At 44.6% G+C, this 15,878-nt stretch overlaps 2 protein-coding genes across 13 annotated transcripts; both read left to right on the forward strand.

Annotated features, from left to right (window-relative positions):
* Positions 1 to 1,395: 1,395 nt before the first annotated feature.
* Positions 1,396 to 5,085, forward strand: micos10 (mitochondrial contact site and cristae organizing system subunit 10). Its single transcript, XM_035380941.1, has 4 exons — positions 1,396 to 1,551; positions 4,096 to 4,143; positions 4,441 to 4,550; positions 4,896 to 5,085. Exons 1-4 carry the CDS (start codon positions 1,488 to 1,490, stop codon positions 4,902 to 4,904), a joined length of 231 nt encoding a protein of 76 aa, XP_035236832.1. The 5' UTR covers positions 1,396 to 1,487; the 3' UTR covers positions 4,905 to 5,085.
* Positions 5,086 to 8,392: 3,307 nt separating this feature from the next.
* On the forward strand, positions 8,393 to 13,519 carry LOC118207448 (neuroblastoma suppressor of tumorigenicity 1-like). 12 transcript variants are annotated; one of them, XM_035381056.1, is made up of 6 exons: positions 8,393 to 8,414; positions 9,291 to 9,381; positions 9,623 to 9,695; positions 10,629 to 10,810; positions 11,487 to 11,598; positions 12,235 to 13,519. In XM_035381056.1, the coding sequence occupies exons 4-6, from the start codon at positions 10,638 to 10,640 to the stop codon at positions 12,550 to 12,552; spliced, it is 603 nt and encodes a 200-aa protein (XP_035236947.1). In that variant the 5' UTR covers positions 8,393 to 8,414; positions 9,291 to 9,381; positions 9,623 to 9,695; positions 10,629 to 10,637; the 3' UTR covers positions 12,553 to 13,519. The 12 variants fall into 12 exon arrangements, with proteins under 12 accessions (XP_035236947.1, XP_035236942.1, XP_035236937.1 ...); XM_035381051.1 differs by having other exon boundaries at positions 8,396 to 8,414; positions 9,291 to 9,431; XM_035381046.1 differs by lacking the exon at positions 8,393 to 8,414 and adding an exon at positions 8,469 to 8,611 and having other exon boundaries at positions 9,291 to 9,431.
* The last annotated feature ends 2,359 nt before the right edge of the window (positions 13,520 to 15,878 follow it).

The raw sequence follows: 15,878 nt of genomic DNA on the forward strand, positions 1-15,878 counted from the left end.
TGGCCAAGTATGGAAAGGGGGAGAGGAGGGAACAAGAGAGTCCAAAGAAAGATCACTGCACTGATTCAATCTGTCTTTAAATCTGTACAGCTCGCTTAATCAGTGGATCCACAAATGCTGATAATTTAACTTTAATCAATTTCTCTCGATTTAACAAACAAAGAATTCCGAGCATACGAAGACATGAAATCCACGGGTGCTAGTATTTATTATAAATACAAACTGTTTTATTGCAACAGTATTCATGCCGGCAATAAAATAAAATAAAACGTATACATACTATTATATTGAATGCTCGCCATTTTGCTTCGAATTGTGGTAAAAACTTGCGTGACTCTTTGCAATGAATGTGATGAATTCCCTGAATTTGCAGTGGTGTGTTTATTCCAATTTCCCAAAACCTAATAATGATGCATAGTACTGAAACTAATGAAAACCAAACTAACTGTCAGGAGAACTGTGCATGCATATGTGCGTGCATTCATGTGTACAGAATACAGGCAGTTAGCATTAAGGACCACTTATTTGAAACTGCACTCAAGCTCATGCTCTTTGCACACACATAAACACAACAAACATACATTTCCCCAAGGTAATTATATACTTCTTCCTGACATTGAATTAAACAAAGATATTCAGCCAATATTTCTGCACAATATATGTGAGACTTGGGTGATGATGTTGTAGTCTGCTGTGCAGGCAACCTGAATCTGCTCTTGTTGTCTACAGTGTCTTGTATAATAACTTTAGAGAAGTGCAATACATGGACTCAAAATGTCCATGTAGGTGCTCACGTTTTCCTGTCATGCACTTGCTCTAACTTTTTTTGCCATAATCATTCAGTCCATTTTGTTTCTTGTGCGGAATGCCAGAAACTTCAGCAAACATGCCAAACTCCCACGGAAATGCAACACTACCCTAGAAGGACGAATCTCAAGGGCCTAAGAAGATATTCTCAGATCGGTCTTAGTCATTCATGTTGCTGGGTCTATTTTTATCCTTGATTTTTCCAAACACTCAAAGCCATATTTTCGCACAGAAAAACAAATAGAGCAGAATAAACCATTCGGTGATGGGATTATTTAAACATTTAAATAGCTTTTGAGCTGACAAAATTCACGCACGCACGCACGCACGCACACGTGTTTGCTAAACCATGGTCATTGTCCTATTTATTTGACTGGGAAATTACAAAATGTTTATATTCACTCACAAAACATTAGCCTACTGCAGACTGTGTAATATATAAATACTTGGGATTTATGTTGCACAAATGATAGTTTCTGGAGATAACAGACTGAAAACTTTTTGAGTCGTATGTTTTTGGTACTCAGTTATTGCCCCCCACTCCCATTATTAATAGACATTCCCACTAGATATAAGCAAATTAACCCGAAAGCGTCCATTCTGCCATCAACACACAAGACGCGAAGAACTGTAGAAGAATATCTCGCGAGATTTGCAGGAAGGAAATACTCGGTGCAAACATGTCTGAGAATGAGCTGGGTCAGAAGTGGGATCGCTGTCTCGCCAACACCGCTGTCAAACTGGGTAATCTTTGCTACGTCATAGCATCTCATTTAGCAAATATTTTATTTCAAAGAACCGACTTTAGAAAACCAAACCGTAAAGATAAACGCGGAATTCCATGGATGCAGGCACACCTAGCGTACGACCCGGTTCAGATAACGTTAGCTAGCTAGTTGCTTACAGAGGGCCATGCGGGGGTAGGTCATTTCTCCTTGTTTGCGAATAATAAGCTTTTGTGCAAATGTGGGATATAACCGAGATGTCTGTACGGAATCTGTGTGTACATTGGGGATGCGGCGTGTAGAAAGCAAGTCACGCGCGTTTGACCTTTGATTCAGTCAAGCTGTGTCCCGAACATGTCCGTGTCATTAACTACGTGAAGACCAATGAGAGCGATATAACAAGCTAAAACATGGGCATTCTCCCAATTTATTCGCATTCACGTGACTAATTTTTGAAATGTAATAGTGTGGGTGATCAATTTAGAAAATTGTTCGTGTCGTTATTTTGTAACGTTAATAAATCTAATAGACTGATTATGGCAACTTAACACATTTATCCATTAGGCTATACATTTATGCACATAGGTATTTACTTCCGCAGGTCCAGCTATGGGTTTGCAAGGACAGGTGACCAGTCGCAAAGCCCCTCCAAGAATTCAGATATGCAGCCATTTTTCAAGACATACTCCCCTTAACCTCTGCATCGCATCACCGGTGCCAATTGGTTTTATGTTCATGGGGATGTTTTGTTTTGATGGTGACCCCAAAAGTGATGTTTTTTCATTTACAGATGGGGAAAGACCTTTGTTTAGCTGCTAAACTAATTTGACATTTCTATTACCCAAACAAGGTGCTACATAATCATAGTATCGACAGTAACTTGAGCTCAGCATGATTTTTCTAGTTAATAGCCACATCAACAGGTCCAGGGTCCAGTGTACGAATAATAAAATATTTTTGCAGCTAATTCTAACAATTTAAAAAAGAAGCAAACAAATATATTTTTTAAGAGTACTCATAGTGAGACGGTCCAATTATGAAGCACAGTAGGCTCATCTGTTCTGGTTTTTAAGGACACTTGTGTGTCACCTGAAAACCGGATATTTATTAATTCAGCCTGCAGCACCACACCACATTTCCTGCAGCCAATCAAAGGATGAAAGCGCTGGTTGTGTTTGAGAACGGGAGGTAAAAAATGGAGATGACTTGACAGGCGCCTGACGGTAAGGCGAGGAGGGAGGAAGAGAGAGAATGCTAAGTGAAAGATGAAAGATTAAAAGGAGACTGATCAAATATATCTGTTGTGTTCGTGAAAGGGGGGGGGGGGTGGGGTGTGATGGGTGGAGGGTTTTCACAGGTATAAATCTGGCATTAAAATACTGGAGCTGCTGTCACAATTGGCAGAATAATGTGCTCCTGGAGTTCAGCTGTCAGCGCCGCTGCCATGGTTACAAATTACAAAGGAAGAGAGAGCGCTTGTGGAAGTCTTGATCCTACGAAAAAAAAAAAAAAAAAAAGAGATGCCAAAGACCGTGAGCACAAGACAAAGATCTTCATATTGAAAGCGGCACGGTTCTGAATGTGGTGACTCATCTGGGTGTGCTGTTACATCTGTGCTGTGTGTATCATGGTTAAAATTAAAATACTAGCAAAAGCGGCATTGAGGGTAGCACAAAACAATTCATTTTTTTTTGTGTGTGTGTGTGTGTGTGTGGGTGGAACTCCGTTTCAGTTACTTTAAGTACTGTCCTTGATCTGTCTGTTCATCGGTATGCGCTGTTGGTACTATTAAGTTTTAATCTCAGTGACTGACATTTTGCACATGCAATTTGCAAAGTGAATTAACAGCATAGATAGCGTCCTACGCCAGGTGTTTATCCACTGCGACAAGTGGTCTTGGAAATAACTACAAACCGTGATTCATATTCAGTGCAGAAGTAAAAAAATAAATGAAAAATACTGCAAAGGGTTTGCAGGTTTTTATTGTTACTTAATTAAAGCAGCTGCTTACTCAGCTAATTCGCCCCACTTGGTTGCTTGGGCCTGAGCTAGTTGATGGTTTTAATGTGAGAACAAAAACATGCTGACCTTATAAGCGTTCCATGACCAGGGCTGCAGATTTCCCGTTGCTGTGTCTCACCATTTTCGCCAAGCTTCCAGAGCTGATCCACATGTAATGGAGACACCAAAGGGGCTAAGGGTGACAGTGGTATATATAAACCCTCCAGAAAGGACAAACGCTGTGGACTGTTTTTGGCAGCTCCTGGCTGGACAATGGCAGCGTTCTATAATAACGAACACCTGTTCTCGGCTTGAATATAGGGATAGGGAACAGTGTGCGGCTCTGGCCTGTAGGTTTGGAGGTCACAGGTCACAGTTCACAGGTCATTGGTCAGAGTGCGAGTGTGCAGGTGCTTATCCATCCCTCTGCGTGTTCGAGTGCATCAAGTCGTGCGTTGGTCACATCAGTGTTCCATTTGCACACGTTTTTATGGGCTAAGTTGCTTCCTGTTTCAAACTTTCTCCCTTTTCCCCCTTTGTTTGTTTGTTTGTTTGTTTGTAGGGGCGGGCCTCGGACTGGGCATCGTGTTCTCGGTCGTCTTCTTCAAACGTGAGTTTTTTTTTTTATCGTCGTGGAAACGGGACTGCGGGAGGTAGTGCTTCATTTATACTGAGAAGTGCAGCCATTGGCCGCTTCAGGCGGTTGTCGGAGGAAGTGTGCATTCAGTAAGCGCGTATGCGTCAGCGTGTTCCTCTACCACATTTATCGTAAATACACCAAGGAGGGAAATTTAAGCATTGTGAACGGGCTGTTCACAACGGCCTGTTCTCCTCATTATATTATGTTATGTTGTAAATATGAAACATACGAACGTGTGAGCAGGCAGCGTTGTCTTCCTCCTTGCAGGCCGCACGTGGCCAATAGCGTTTGGCACGGGGGGCGGGCTGGGCATGGCGTACTCCAACTGCCAGCATGACCTGAGGTCGCCATACCTGCTGCATGGTCACATGATCAAGGTCAGTATAAATGTCTGGAATGCACTGCAGATGAACCGCACCCGGTACGTTACAGACCCAGTAGTACCGTGTAGTTTATCTTTTCCTCACCAGACTGTATTTTAAAACGGTAAATCTGTCTCAATTATAGTATATTGAGTTATGTAGAATTATAGAATACTATAGATGTTGGCGTATGGAGATATGAAGCAGATATGAAACTGATTTGCTACATTCTCGCTCTCCCTCTCCCTGCTCTCTCTCCCATTTGTCTCTCTATCTCTCTTTATCTCTATCTCTCCCTATCCCCCCCTTTCTCCCCCCTCTCTCTCCCTATTTCTCTCTTTCTCTTTGACTCTTTCACAGGATCAGTAGTGCACTTTCTTGAAGGAAGCGTCGTCTCTTCTCTCTCTCCCTGACTCCCGATTTGTTGGCACAGTCCTGTCTGTCTGTCTGTCCTGTGGACTAGTTTCCTGCCCATGTACCGATTGTCGTTCCCTCCGCCCCCAAACAGAACAGTCTGTGTTTATTTAATAAAACAATCCAAGTGTATTTATGAGCTTTTCTGCGTCTCTTTTTTTCCGTTTGAGTTATTGAGTGCGGGAACAAGGACTCCCGCTGTTGTGGAATGGGGCCAGAGCTGGCTTCTTCCGCGGACCCTCTGGACCCGTAGCGAGAGAGAGAGACAGCGAGCGAGAGAGAGAGAGCTAGAGAGAGAGAGAGAGAGCGAGTGAGAGAGAGAGAGCTAGGGAGAGAGAGAGAGAGAGCGAGAGAGAGAGAGAGCTAGAGAGAGAGAGAGAGAGAGAGAGAGACAGCGAGCGAGCTAGAGAGAGAGAGAGAGCTAGAGAGTGAGAGAGAGAGAGACAGCGAGCGAGCGAGAGAGAGAGAGAGAGCGAGTGAGAGAGAGCGAGTGAGAGAGAGCAAGTGAGAGAGCAAGAGAGAGAGCAAGTGAGAGAGAGAGCGAGTGAGAGAGAGCAAGTGTGAGAGAAAGAGAGCGAGAGAGAGAGAGAGCAAGTGAGAGAGAGAGCGAGTGAGAGAGAGCAAGTGTGAGTGAGAGAGAGAGAGAGAGCAGAAGAGGGGGTTCGTTGGTTTGTGCACGGGACAGACCAGGGCTGGGGCCTCCTTTCTGTGAACTAGGGGCAGAAAACGGTTTCCCTTCCTTTGTTACGTAATGTCTTGCACCCCTGTCACGTTCGCTCCGCGTGCAAAAAAAAAATATTTGGCCTGACTAGAAAATTCATGACGAGTAAACAGTGCCCATGTGAGCCGCGTTGACACTGGCAAGGAACATCTGGCTGGTGATTGTTGGCATGTGTGCTTACAGCACATACCTCGCACGCAAATGTAAATGCCCACACAATGTAGGGCAATAAAAGGCATGGGGTTTCACACACACACGGTCACTTAGAGTACGCAAAACACACGCATATAAGCACACATCCAGCCTCACGGTCTTCACAAGAGCAATCGGGCGTCACAATGTGGAGATGTGACGCAAACCAGATGGCACACAAACGCAACGTTCACAAGAATCCACAAACGGCAACGCGTGGCTCGTGTGATTTTGTGGACCGTGGAGAGGTCGCGGGTGTCGGAGGAGCTGAGCTCTACGCTCTGCTGTCCCGTGCAGGTTGGTGGATATTCTCAAAGGGAACAAATGGAAACTCTTTCATAACTCAATCATAACTCTGCACTGCCCTCTATTTTACACAGTACTCTCCATTTTTGGGGCACGTTGGACATTTTGTATAAATGGATTTGTGTTTCATCACAAAAAAAACAAAAAAAAAAACCTACTCTTCAAAGAGTTCCGAGTGATGAAACACAAATCCATTGACGCACAATGTCCAAAACGCCCCAAAATGGAGACTGTGAGAAATGGAGTCTCTGAAGTCAGTGTTCTAGAACTCGACTGCTTTCAGTCACCGGCAGCGATTGTTACATCAGCATTAGAATGTTCAGTTGAGAACATTCTGATCACACGTTTGTGACCTCACACCTTAAGGCGGTACGCAGGGGAAATGCAGATAGAGACGTAAAGGTATGTAAAGGTATGTTGTGCAGCCGTGAGCATTAAACACACACGACGTCGGTGCACAAATCTCAAGTGTGATGCGTTTTTTTCATGCCCCCCTGATGGTGCAGTATGCATGGAATGCGTGGGAATGCAGTCGCCTGGTTTAAGGGGTTGAGAGCTTATCACTAGCTGGTGATTGCACACTAAGACACACATGGACAGTGTCACACTATGCTGGCTACCCAACGTGGTGCAGCACAACCACCACACTCTTACAAACAGACCCCCCCCCCCCCCCCCCACACACACACACACACACACACACACACCCATTACCTGGTCTTATGGTTCACCAATGGGAATCAAGGGAGGGGAGAGCCCGTGTAGGATCTTGGGTACAGACCTACAATGAGATTTAAGAGCTGTCAAGAATACCTGTCTGTGTAAATAATTGATGACATGAATATGGCAGGAGCATATAAGAGAAAAATGTGTCTCCACGAAATGCACAACTATCCAACTGTCAAAATGGAATTATGATATTGTATTTTATAGCCGGTTATGTTTTTAAAAAAAATATTGGTGCTTGGCACAATGATAAAGATCATATTGAAATATTAATACATTTGTAAAAATGAGCATAGAATATGCTGCGATGATATTAGAAAATACCCTTGTCTTCACCTTCAAAAACGCAAGGCAGAATATTTCCAGAGAACAGATGCCCCTCCTCCATTTCGGCCAATGGGCTTTCAAAGTCACGAAAGGGAAAAAGGATAAAACATCCAAGTGCAGACTGCAGATATTAAATATGTAAGCGCAATAAAAACCTGAAGCAAGCAGCTCCAGGCAGGTCGGGGGGGGGGGGGGGAGGGTGGGTCCTTACACAACGGAATCGCGGAACGATTCGGTGGCTGAAAGGAGAGATGGGAAGAGTTTAAGAAGAGTGCGGTCTGCTGTCTGATTCCTGTCGGCCGCCTGCTCTCTGAGTCAGAGGCAAAGGAGAAGAAGTAGGGAGACGATTATAAGACTCCCTAAGACCCGGCAATTCATCACCGTGACCCTGTGGAGGATACCGGTCTCTGGGCTTAATCTCAACGACCATATATTCTACCATGCTGAAAATATGCAGCTGAAACCAGCAGGGTTTTTTTTAAAACTGGTTTAAAAGCTGTGTTGTTCACAATTCCAGCGGGTCCAAGCTGGTCCGTGGCTGGAAAAAGCCGGTCAAAGCTGGTCAAGCTTGTAGAGTAAGCCGGCAGTCAACTGGTGGGCAAGCTGACTATACAGGTTGGTCAGTTGATGGTCAGCTACTTGACCAGACACGGTTTAAACCTTCTTGACCAGTTTAAGCTGGTTTAAGCTGGAATTTTCATCAGGGTGGTGAGCAGTCAGCTGGGAGAGATGGAAGGGGAAGCTCAGACTGGATCTGGCACTTGTACCACAAAAACCCGGAAACCCACCCAAATATGGAACACGGACTGAAGTAAAAACAGCGGTTCCAGGTGTTGCTGAGTGGAGTTATCCAGCTACCTCAGTCATGCTGGGCCCTGTTTCATGAAGCAGGATCACTGAGTTAGATATGTGGAAGTGGAAGGTATGACCTGCTATTTATGTAGTTCCAGGCACCTCCTGCAGTTCTCATTCTGGGTTGTAGATACATGTGGGTATAAATGGAGGCAGATAAGTCGGTGTAGTTTTCCCCATGAGCAACAGACTGGACTGTGAGGACTCCTGTGGCCAGGACAGTGTTGGGTGTCCTGGACAGAAACATGTTTCTAGTACACCTGAAGTGGCTATGCAGGAGGGGGAATAGGTGCACTTTGAACTGAGCTGAAGTTTGAGCTGCCGCTGGACCTTCAACACGGGTACAGTCTCCTTTGCGCAGTCTCAAGCCATTGTGTTATAAAATGAGAGGGAAGAGAAATCAGTTAGAGAAACTCTCCTCCTATAGCCGTGCTTATTACAACATGCAAATCCAGGGAAATAGCCAACGGCACTTGGAATTAAGAGCGTCAGCAAAAGAGACAATAAACCCGCAATTAAATCTGCCAAGACGGAAGAAGTAAAACTCGATTTCTAAGTTACGAGCTCATTTGCATTTTCGGTGAAACTCCAAAGCGTGTCGAGCGTGAACCTGTCACTAGAGGCGAATTCATTGGTCCTTAGGTACCTGTTCGATTGCTGCGTTGATTAAGTGGGGTTTTTTATTACAAAAGAATGCGATAAATAAAAAAATAGGCTAGGGATGAAATGAACAGGGGATATAAAGGGAGAAAAGAAATAAGCAATTAGGAAATTGAACATCAAAGAATGGTAGGGTCTAGCAATATGCAAAAGATAATTCTGCGAAATGATTCTGAATTGTGTTTTCTCGGTTTCGCCGCGCTGTTGGCAGTGGCGAGACCATGCCAGCACGCAAATTTCTGTACCTGAAGTTCACTGATTAGAAAAGAGAACTTCGCGTTCTTCCTATGCCAAGATTCGGTCTTGCTTTGGAGCGCACCAGTTTCTTTTATTTAGCCTAGTTTTTCTCCTTATTTAGACGTTCTGAAGCTCAGCGGGACCTCAGCCCAGCGTCGCCGCGCCTGTCGAGATAGTGAGGAGAGAACAGAATTGTGGAGGCTGTCAAGTTCAAGAGAGCGATAAATTTTTTAAATAAACCGAGAAAAAAAATCTCCCGACGGTGCCGTTTTGCTTGCAACTGACAGGAGAAAATATGTATCCGTGTTTTCCTTTTGCAGGAGAAACACAGATAGACCAAGACACCGAAAAGGAGCGGTAAAGACGGCGCGAGGGGAGGAATAGCCAGAGGGAGAGGAGAGAGGTTCTTGGGTGCGCAGTTGTTTCTTCAGATCGCTAATTTTCTGCTTTTGTGTTCGCGGGTATGTAACTTTTCATTATAGCTTTTTTTTTTTTTTTTTTTTTTTTTTAAACAAAAACTCTTAACATAGAGTAGGCCTCTTTCTGACTTCCTCTCATCGCTGTTATAAAATCTGATTTATATTCTTTATCGTTTGTCTGAACCGTTTCTCCCCCTCCTCTCTCCGGTCCTCTCTCTGGCGCTGCTGAGTAGAAGAGAGACGTGTGTCTGCGGCTGGGGCTGCGGCTGACCTGCCCGTTTTGGTCCGCTTTTCACTTCCGTACGAGTAAGTGCGCAGCCTAGGTCTGATGACGTGTTTTTCTTGAAAATGCATTTTATCTTTCTTTTTGACAGCTCTCCATTTCGATTACAACAATGACATTTGTAGACCAATCTGTAGGTCTCTCTTCATACCGTATACCTCTTTTTAAAAAGTGTCATTTTCTTTAATATTTCGAAGGAACATTTCAGTCTGTATTGGTGAATTAATCTCCTCCTCCTCTTCTTCTTCTTCTGTATATTCTCTTTTACTGTAATAAGAAATAGGCTATAGTACTGTATGTCATTATGTTGCTCCCTACATATATAGCCTACGTCAGCAGTAGCAGCTTTTGGATCGTGCTTCTATTGAACAGGCAGTTTTCATCAACGAACTACGCAATATTTGTTTATTTATTTATTTCAACGGAACCACAGTTGTGGACAAGCAGTTGATGACCTGGTATCTCTGTGTGCCCCTGCACAACCTCCATTCAAGTTGCTGGAGACTGTGATTATTGTGTTGACAAAATCAATCCTCGTTTCATGAAAATGCATTTAAGTTCTAGTTAAAATTAATTAATTTCTCATGCTAAAATTATCAGTTGCATTTTCAAGTTTTACCAATGTTTTGTAGGAGCAGTATGAATCAAATCTAATTTAATTGTATAGAACATTTTAAAAATATTTAAATTCATACGCATATAGATCCTGGCCTAACCCCCCCACCCCCCTCCCCCCCTTGGGAGGAACCAGCCTCAAGGGGGGAGCCCATCCTCCTCTGGCCAGGTCAGGGAGTGGGTATACAGTATGTAACATTTTCAATTTCGCAGTATTAAGTTAGATTAGGCAAAATGATACACATGAGGCACTTTATGCTTCAACAAAGCTAGCTATAATCCTGCTGGTACAACTAAAATCTTTCAGAATGGTGACTCTGTGATAATACTCACTCCTCCAGGTTGCAGCCATGTGGAAGTGGGCCGTGATTGGCTGGATCCTGCTGAAGCTGTGCGTGGCGGCTCCTCCTCTGCACATCGATCGCCTGGCGCTGTTCCCCGATAAGAGCGCTTGGTGCGAGGCCAAGAACATCACTCAGATCATCGGGCACACCGGCTGCCAGCCCCACTCCATACAGAACAGGTCCCTACGTCCGGGAATCCCAAAACAAATACGCCGCTATCTGCTCTGTCGCACGCAAACACAAAAACACACAAACAAGGGCCATTAAACATACACATATTCCTGTGCTGCATATACACAAGCACTCCAACCTCTGGGTGTGGGCACACCAGCTATGCTTAAGTTTGTTCAATTTAGTCTGAAACGCAAAAATCGTACTGATTAATAGCTATTCATTTGCTAACAAAGCTACGTACACGAACCATGCATACACAGACACATATTCCCATTTCGTGGGCCGCATGTACAAACATGGAGCCTCCATTGCTGGTTGTGGACACACACCAGACGAGGGCAGGTTTGTTCAAGTTAGTCTGAAACACAAAAATCATTTTGATTTATAGCTATTACTTTACTAACAAAGCTGGTAGAATATTCCCTATACACAATGATATGTCCAGTGTTAATTCAACTCTAACAAGAGTACACAGGAGTTATATTTGGCCAAGACCATATTTGGCCTGTAAGAGTTGATATAACACTGACCATTCTGTGTAGCTGTCACAAATCACTCCCAGTCACCAGAGGATCAATGTTTTCACAGAAGACTCTGCTGTACGTATAACCATGATCATGTATTGCTCTTTGTTTTACCCCCTCTTCATCTCTCCTCCTCTTCATTCTCTCGTTCTCTCAGGGCATGTCTGGGGCAGTGTTTCAGCTACAGTGTGCCCAACACCTTCCCTCAGCTGACCGAGTCCCTGGTGCACTGCGACTCCTGCATGCCCGTGCAGATGCAGTGGGAGGTGGTGAGTGTCCCCCCCTCCGCCCCCCCCCCCATGTCTCCCCTCTAAACGTATGCGTGTGGTCCACAGCGCCCCCTGTAGAAGGGAGCTCGCGGCGATGAGACGGGCTGTAAAAGGCACGTGGTTCTGTTTCACCATCATTCATGACAGTCTGTATTCCTTCAGCCCCCTGGGTCAGCTATCACAACATGGGGCATTTCCATCCATCCATTCATCCATTCAATCATTATCTATACCCGCTTATCTTGGGCAGGGTTGCGGGGGGTGCTGGAGCCTATCCCAGCGTGCACTGGGCAGGATTACACCCTGGACAGGCCGCCAATCTATCGCAGGGCACACACACCATTCACTCACACAATCATACTTATGGGCAATTTGAAGTCTCCAATTAACATAACCTGCATGTCTTTTGGACTGTGGGAGGAAACCCATGTGGACACGGGGGGAACATGCAAACTGCACACAGGAAGGCCCAAGCTGAGATTCGAACTCACGACCTTCTTGCTGTGAGGCGACAGTAATACGTTCTTGGGGGAGGAGGGGGCGGGGGGTTGCCCTGCCCTGCCCCGCCCCGCCCCGCCCGCTCCCCTTAAACAACACAGCATTTTTAACCCTTTGTGCCCATTTTTTTTTACCCAGATAACACTGGCGTGCCCGGGCAACAAAGAGATGCCCCACGTGGACAAGCTGGTGGAGCGCATCCTCCAGTGCAGCTGCCAGTCCTGCGACAAGGAGGCGGACCAGCAGGGGGCGCTGCTGCAGCTCTTTCCCTCCGACGCCACGCCGGAGCCGCCCGCCAGGGGCAACGAGGGCCGCACCCACGGCCGTCCTGGCGCGCACGCCCAACACGCTCACGCCCAGCACCCTCACGCACATGCCCAACACGCTAATGTGCATGCCCAACATGCTCACGCGCACCCAGACTCGCACCCACACCCACAAAAGCCTGCGGGATAGTGACAGCAGGAAGGGGGGCATAGCTTCTTCTTCCATCTCTGTTCTATTTCTGTATTCCGATCCACTGTTCTCTATCTAAAAAAGCCCCCGTTGTATTCCTCTCCTAGAACCAAGCCCCTTTTCTTCCACTTGTGATTTTGCTCAACCGAAACACTTTTTGGAACCGCGGTTAAGGGCTCCACGCACTGGAGAACTTCACTCAGACTAGCCCAAAATAAGGAACCGCATTTTGGGCCCAGTTTTTCCCAAATTTTTAAACAGGATCAAAATGATCCATATTCAAATAATCCACTCTTGAAATTCGGGATCATTTCAGTGATTTTCATCTGGTTCTTAAAAAGACAGCAAATTTGGTAAATATAAACAAGGTGACAAAATCTGGATCTACAATGCTTTTATTACAGATCTGTTGAGCATGATCTGCAAATAGAATTAATTTCCCTGAACACTTTAAAATGGCTTCATTTTCATTCCAAAGGGGGGAAAAAAAACATTTAAAAATAAAATTAAAGATAATGTTTAAAAAGAAAAAAATTACACAGAAAAAGAACCGAAATATAGTGGAATGTTTTTTTTAAGTCAGTGTTCTAGAACTAGAACATTGCTTTCAGTTACCAGTAGTGATTGTTAAACCAGCATTAGAATGTTCAGTTAAGAACATTCTCATCACATATTGGCAATTTCACACCGTAAGGGGTTGAGGAGCATGCGCACGTCATCGTCTGTTTGCTGAAGTAGGCTAATGTTGATTTCACTTGTTCCTCTACTAGACAGGTTTGAATTAGCTGAACCTTATTGTCTGTGGAAGATGTGCAATTATAGATACCATTGTAATGCATTACTGTGAGTGCTCATGAGTGTTCAAGCTTTATTTTGCGACGATCACTTTCCTTTTAAACTTTTTTTTGCTGTTGTTCGGTGTTGCTTTATCTTCAATGTAATAAATAAAAAATTATATTTTCCTTAGTATTTCTACCTTAATTACATTGAAATGTTCCAGCTTTATTGCCTTTGAATATTTTAAATGCACCCTCCTAATGGGATAATCCCATTACCTCAAATCAAAACTCTCATTGTCTCTTTACCTTTAAATGATGAAAAACGGAATTGGCATTTTTAACCATGACCGAAGGCCAGACTGGATTACCCAGGAGGAGACTGAATCAGAATAATCTTGATATCATTTTTTGTTTTGTTTTGTTTTGAAAAACCCAATTGGAAGATTTTCAGATGTCTATTCAACTAGAGAAACATGCTCAGAAAACTTGGGCTCAGGACATTGAGATTCATGCATGCCCATTCACACATACAGCAGATATGCATAATTCACAGCCACAAATTAAATTTTTTGTTAAAACAAATGTATTCACACACACACACACACACACACACAGGCACACGACCAGTCTGAATGCAACACACTGCCCAGTTTGTGAACACAGAGTGATGACACTCTCTCAGACTGGTCTGTTGGCCGTAAAATCTGTAATCTCAAATGTGTAAACTCTGTGTCTCAAATCTCCAAAATAAACCGCATTTCTGTGCAAGCCTACCTTTTTATGCTTGTTTAGTGAGACAGACTATACCTATGTATCAACAGCAGAGGTATGTATCGGAAAAATAACCTAAATGCAAAATCAGGAACAAGATTCTTCAAATATTTAAAAGTGAGAAATATATATATTTTACCTGATAAAAAAGGAAAGCTAAAACTGAACCAGAGGCGTACTACTCTTCACTGAGCTCTCGAAAAGAAATGCGTTTGAGGAAAGAAAAATTTATGGATTCCTTGGCCTGATTTCTCTAATTATGGTGCCCATATGTCTGAGGAGATCAGAAGCAACCATCAGTCTGAAACCTCGAGATCTTTAAATGCGTTTCGCTAAAATACGATCATTATTCTGTGCGACTGTGAAACGGACCGCTCGCGGTTTTGCATAAAGTAGCCTACTTTCGCAGTTTAATGCGGAGACACGCTCGGTCCCCGGCAGCGAGGAGAGGATCCGAACGGCGGGCTGGAGGGGCGGACACGGGGATTAGCGCGAGCGGGGAGCCGCGCGGAAGGGGCTGCGCGTCTGGAGGCCTGTAGAGCCACTTGTGTTGCGGGCGCCGGTCATGCTCGCGCTCACTCTCGCGCTCACACTCGCAGGCACACAGCAGCGCTCTGTTCACACGTACGCGTGCGCGCACAAAGTAGCGCATCCTCGCACATTCGCACAGACTCTTCAAGTCCAGCAGTCACTCACCCACTCCCACGTACTTTATGTACGCGCGCACACAAACACACACACATTTAGATAAAACTCAGTCATGCACACCTGCATAAACATACAATAATAGAGAAGCACTGACATCACACACCCTCCGTCACACACACACACAGACACACACATTGATGTAAACATGCTCACATAGTCATTCACACGTACACAGACACACACACACATGAATATAAACACGCTCACATAGTCATTCACACACACACAGACACATTAATAGAAAGATGCTCACAGTCACGCACACACACCTTAATATACTCACATACTCAGTCATTCACACACACACACACACACACACACACTAATGTACTCACATAGTCATTCACACACACACTAATATAAACATGCTCACATACTCAGTCATGCACATGTACACATACACATACATTAATAAACTCACACTTAGTTATTCACACACACACAAACACATTAATATAAAGATTCTCACAGTCATGCACACACACACAGCAATACACTCACATAATCAATCATTCACACCAACACACATACTTGCATACTCAGTCATTCACACACACACACACACTCAAATTAATATAAACACGCTCACACACTCAATCATGCACATGTACGCACACACACACACGAATACACTCACATACTCAGTCATTAGCGCACACACAAATAGACACACACACTCAGCTACCCAGTCATTCAGCAGCGAACACGCATACACAGACACACACTTAGTCATCAACAATTCACACATACAAAGCGATCGCGGCTGATATTTCAGAGCAAGGCGCATGCAGCAGGGAGAGGGTCCAGTCCTTTCGAATGCAGAGCCTTCACCTACACAACGCGCACATTTAAAGTAAAGACGCTCGTGTTTTTATTCCCGTCTCTCTCTCTCTCTCTCTCTCTTTCTCTCTCTCACTCACTCACACACACATACATACATACACACACACACACACACACACGCATGCACGCACAGTAATCCACTTATTTGTCGCCCCCCCCCCTCCCCCTTCCCCCCTTCCCCCCCCCCCACTGAGGAGTCATCGCGGCGCACATACGCGCGAGCGA

This window comes from Anguilla anguilla, chromosome 11 (assembly GCF_013347855.1).
Source record: "Anguilla anguilla isolate fAngAng1 chromosome 11, fAngAng1.pri, whole genome shotgun sequence".
Classification (NCBI taxonomy): Eukaryota; Metazoa; Chordata; class Actinopteri; order Anguilliformes; family Anguillidae; genus Anguilla; species Anguilla anguilla.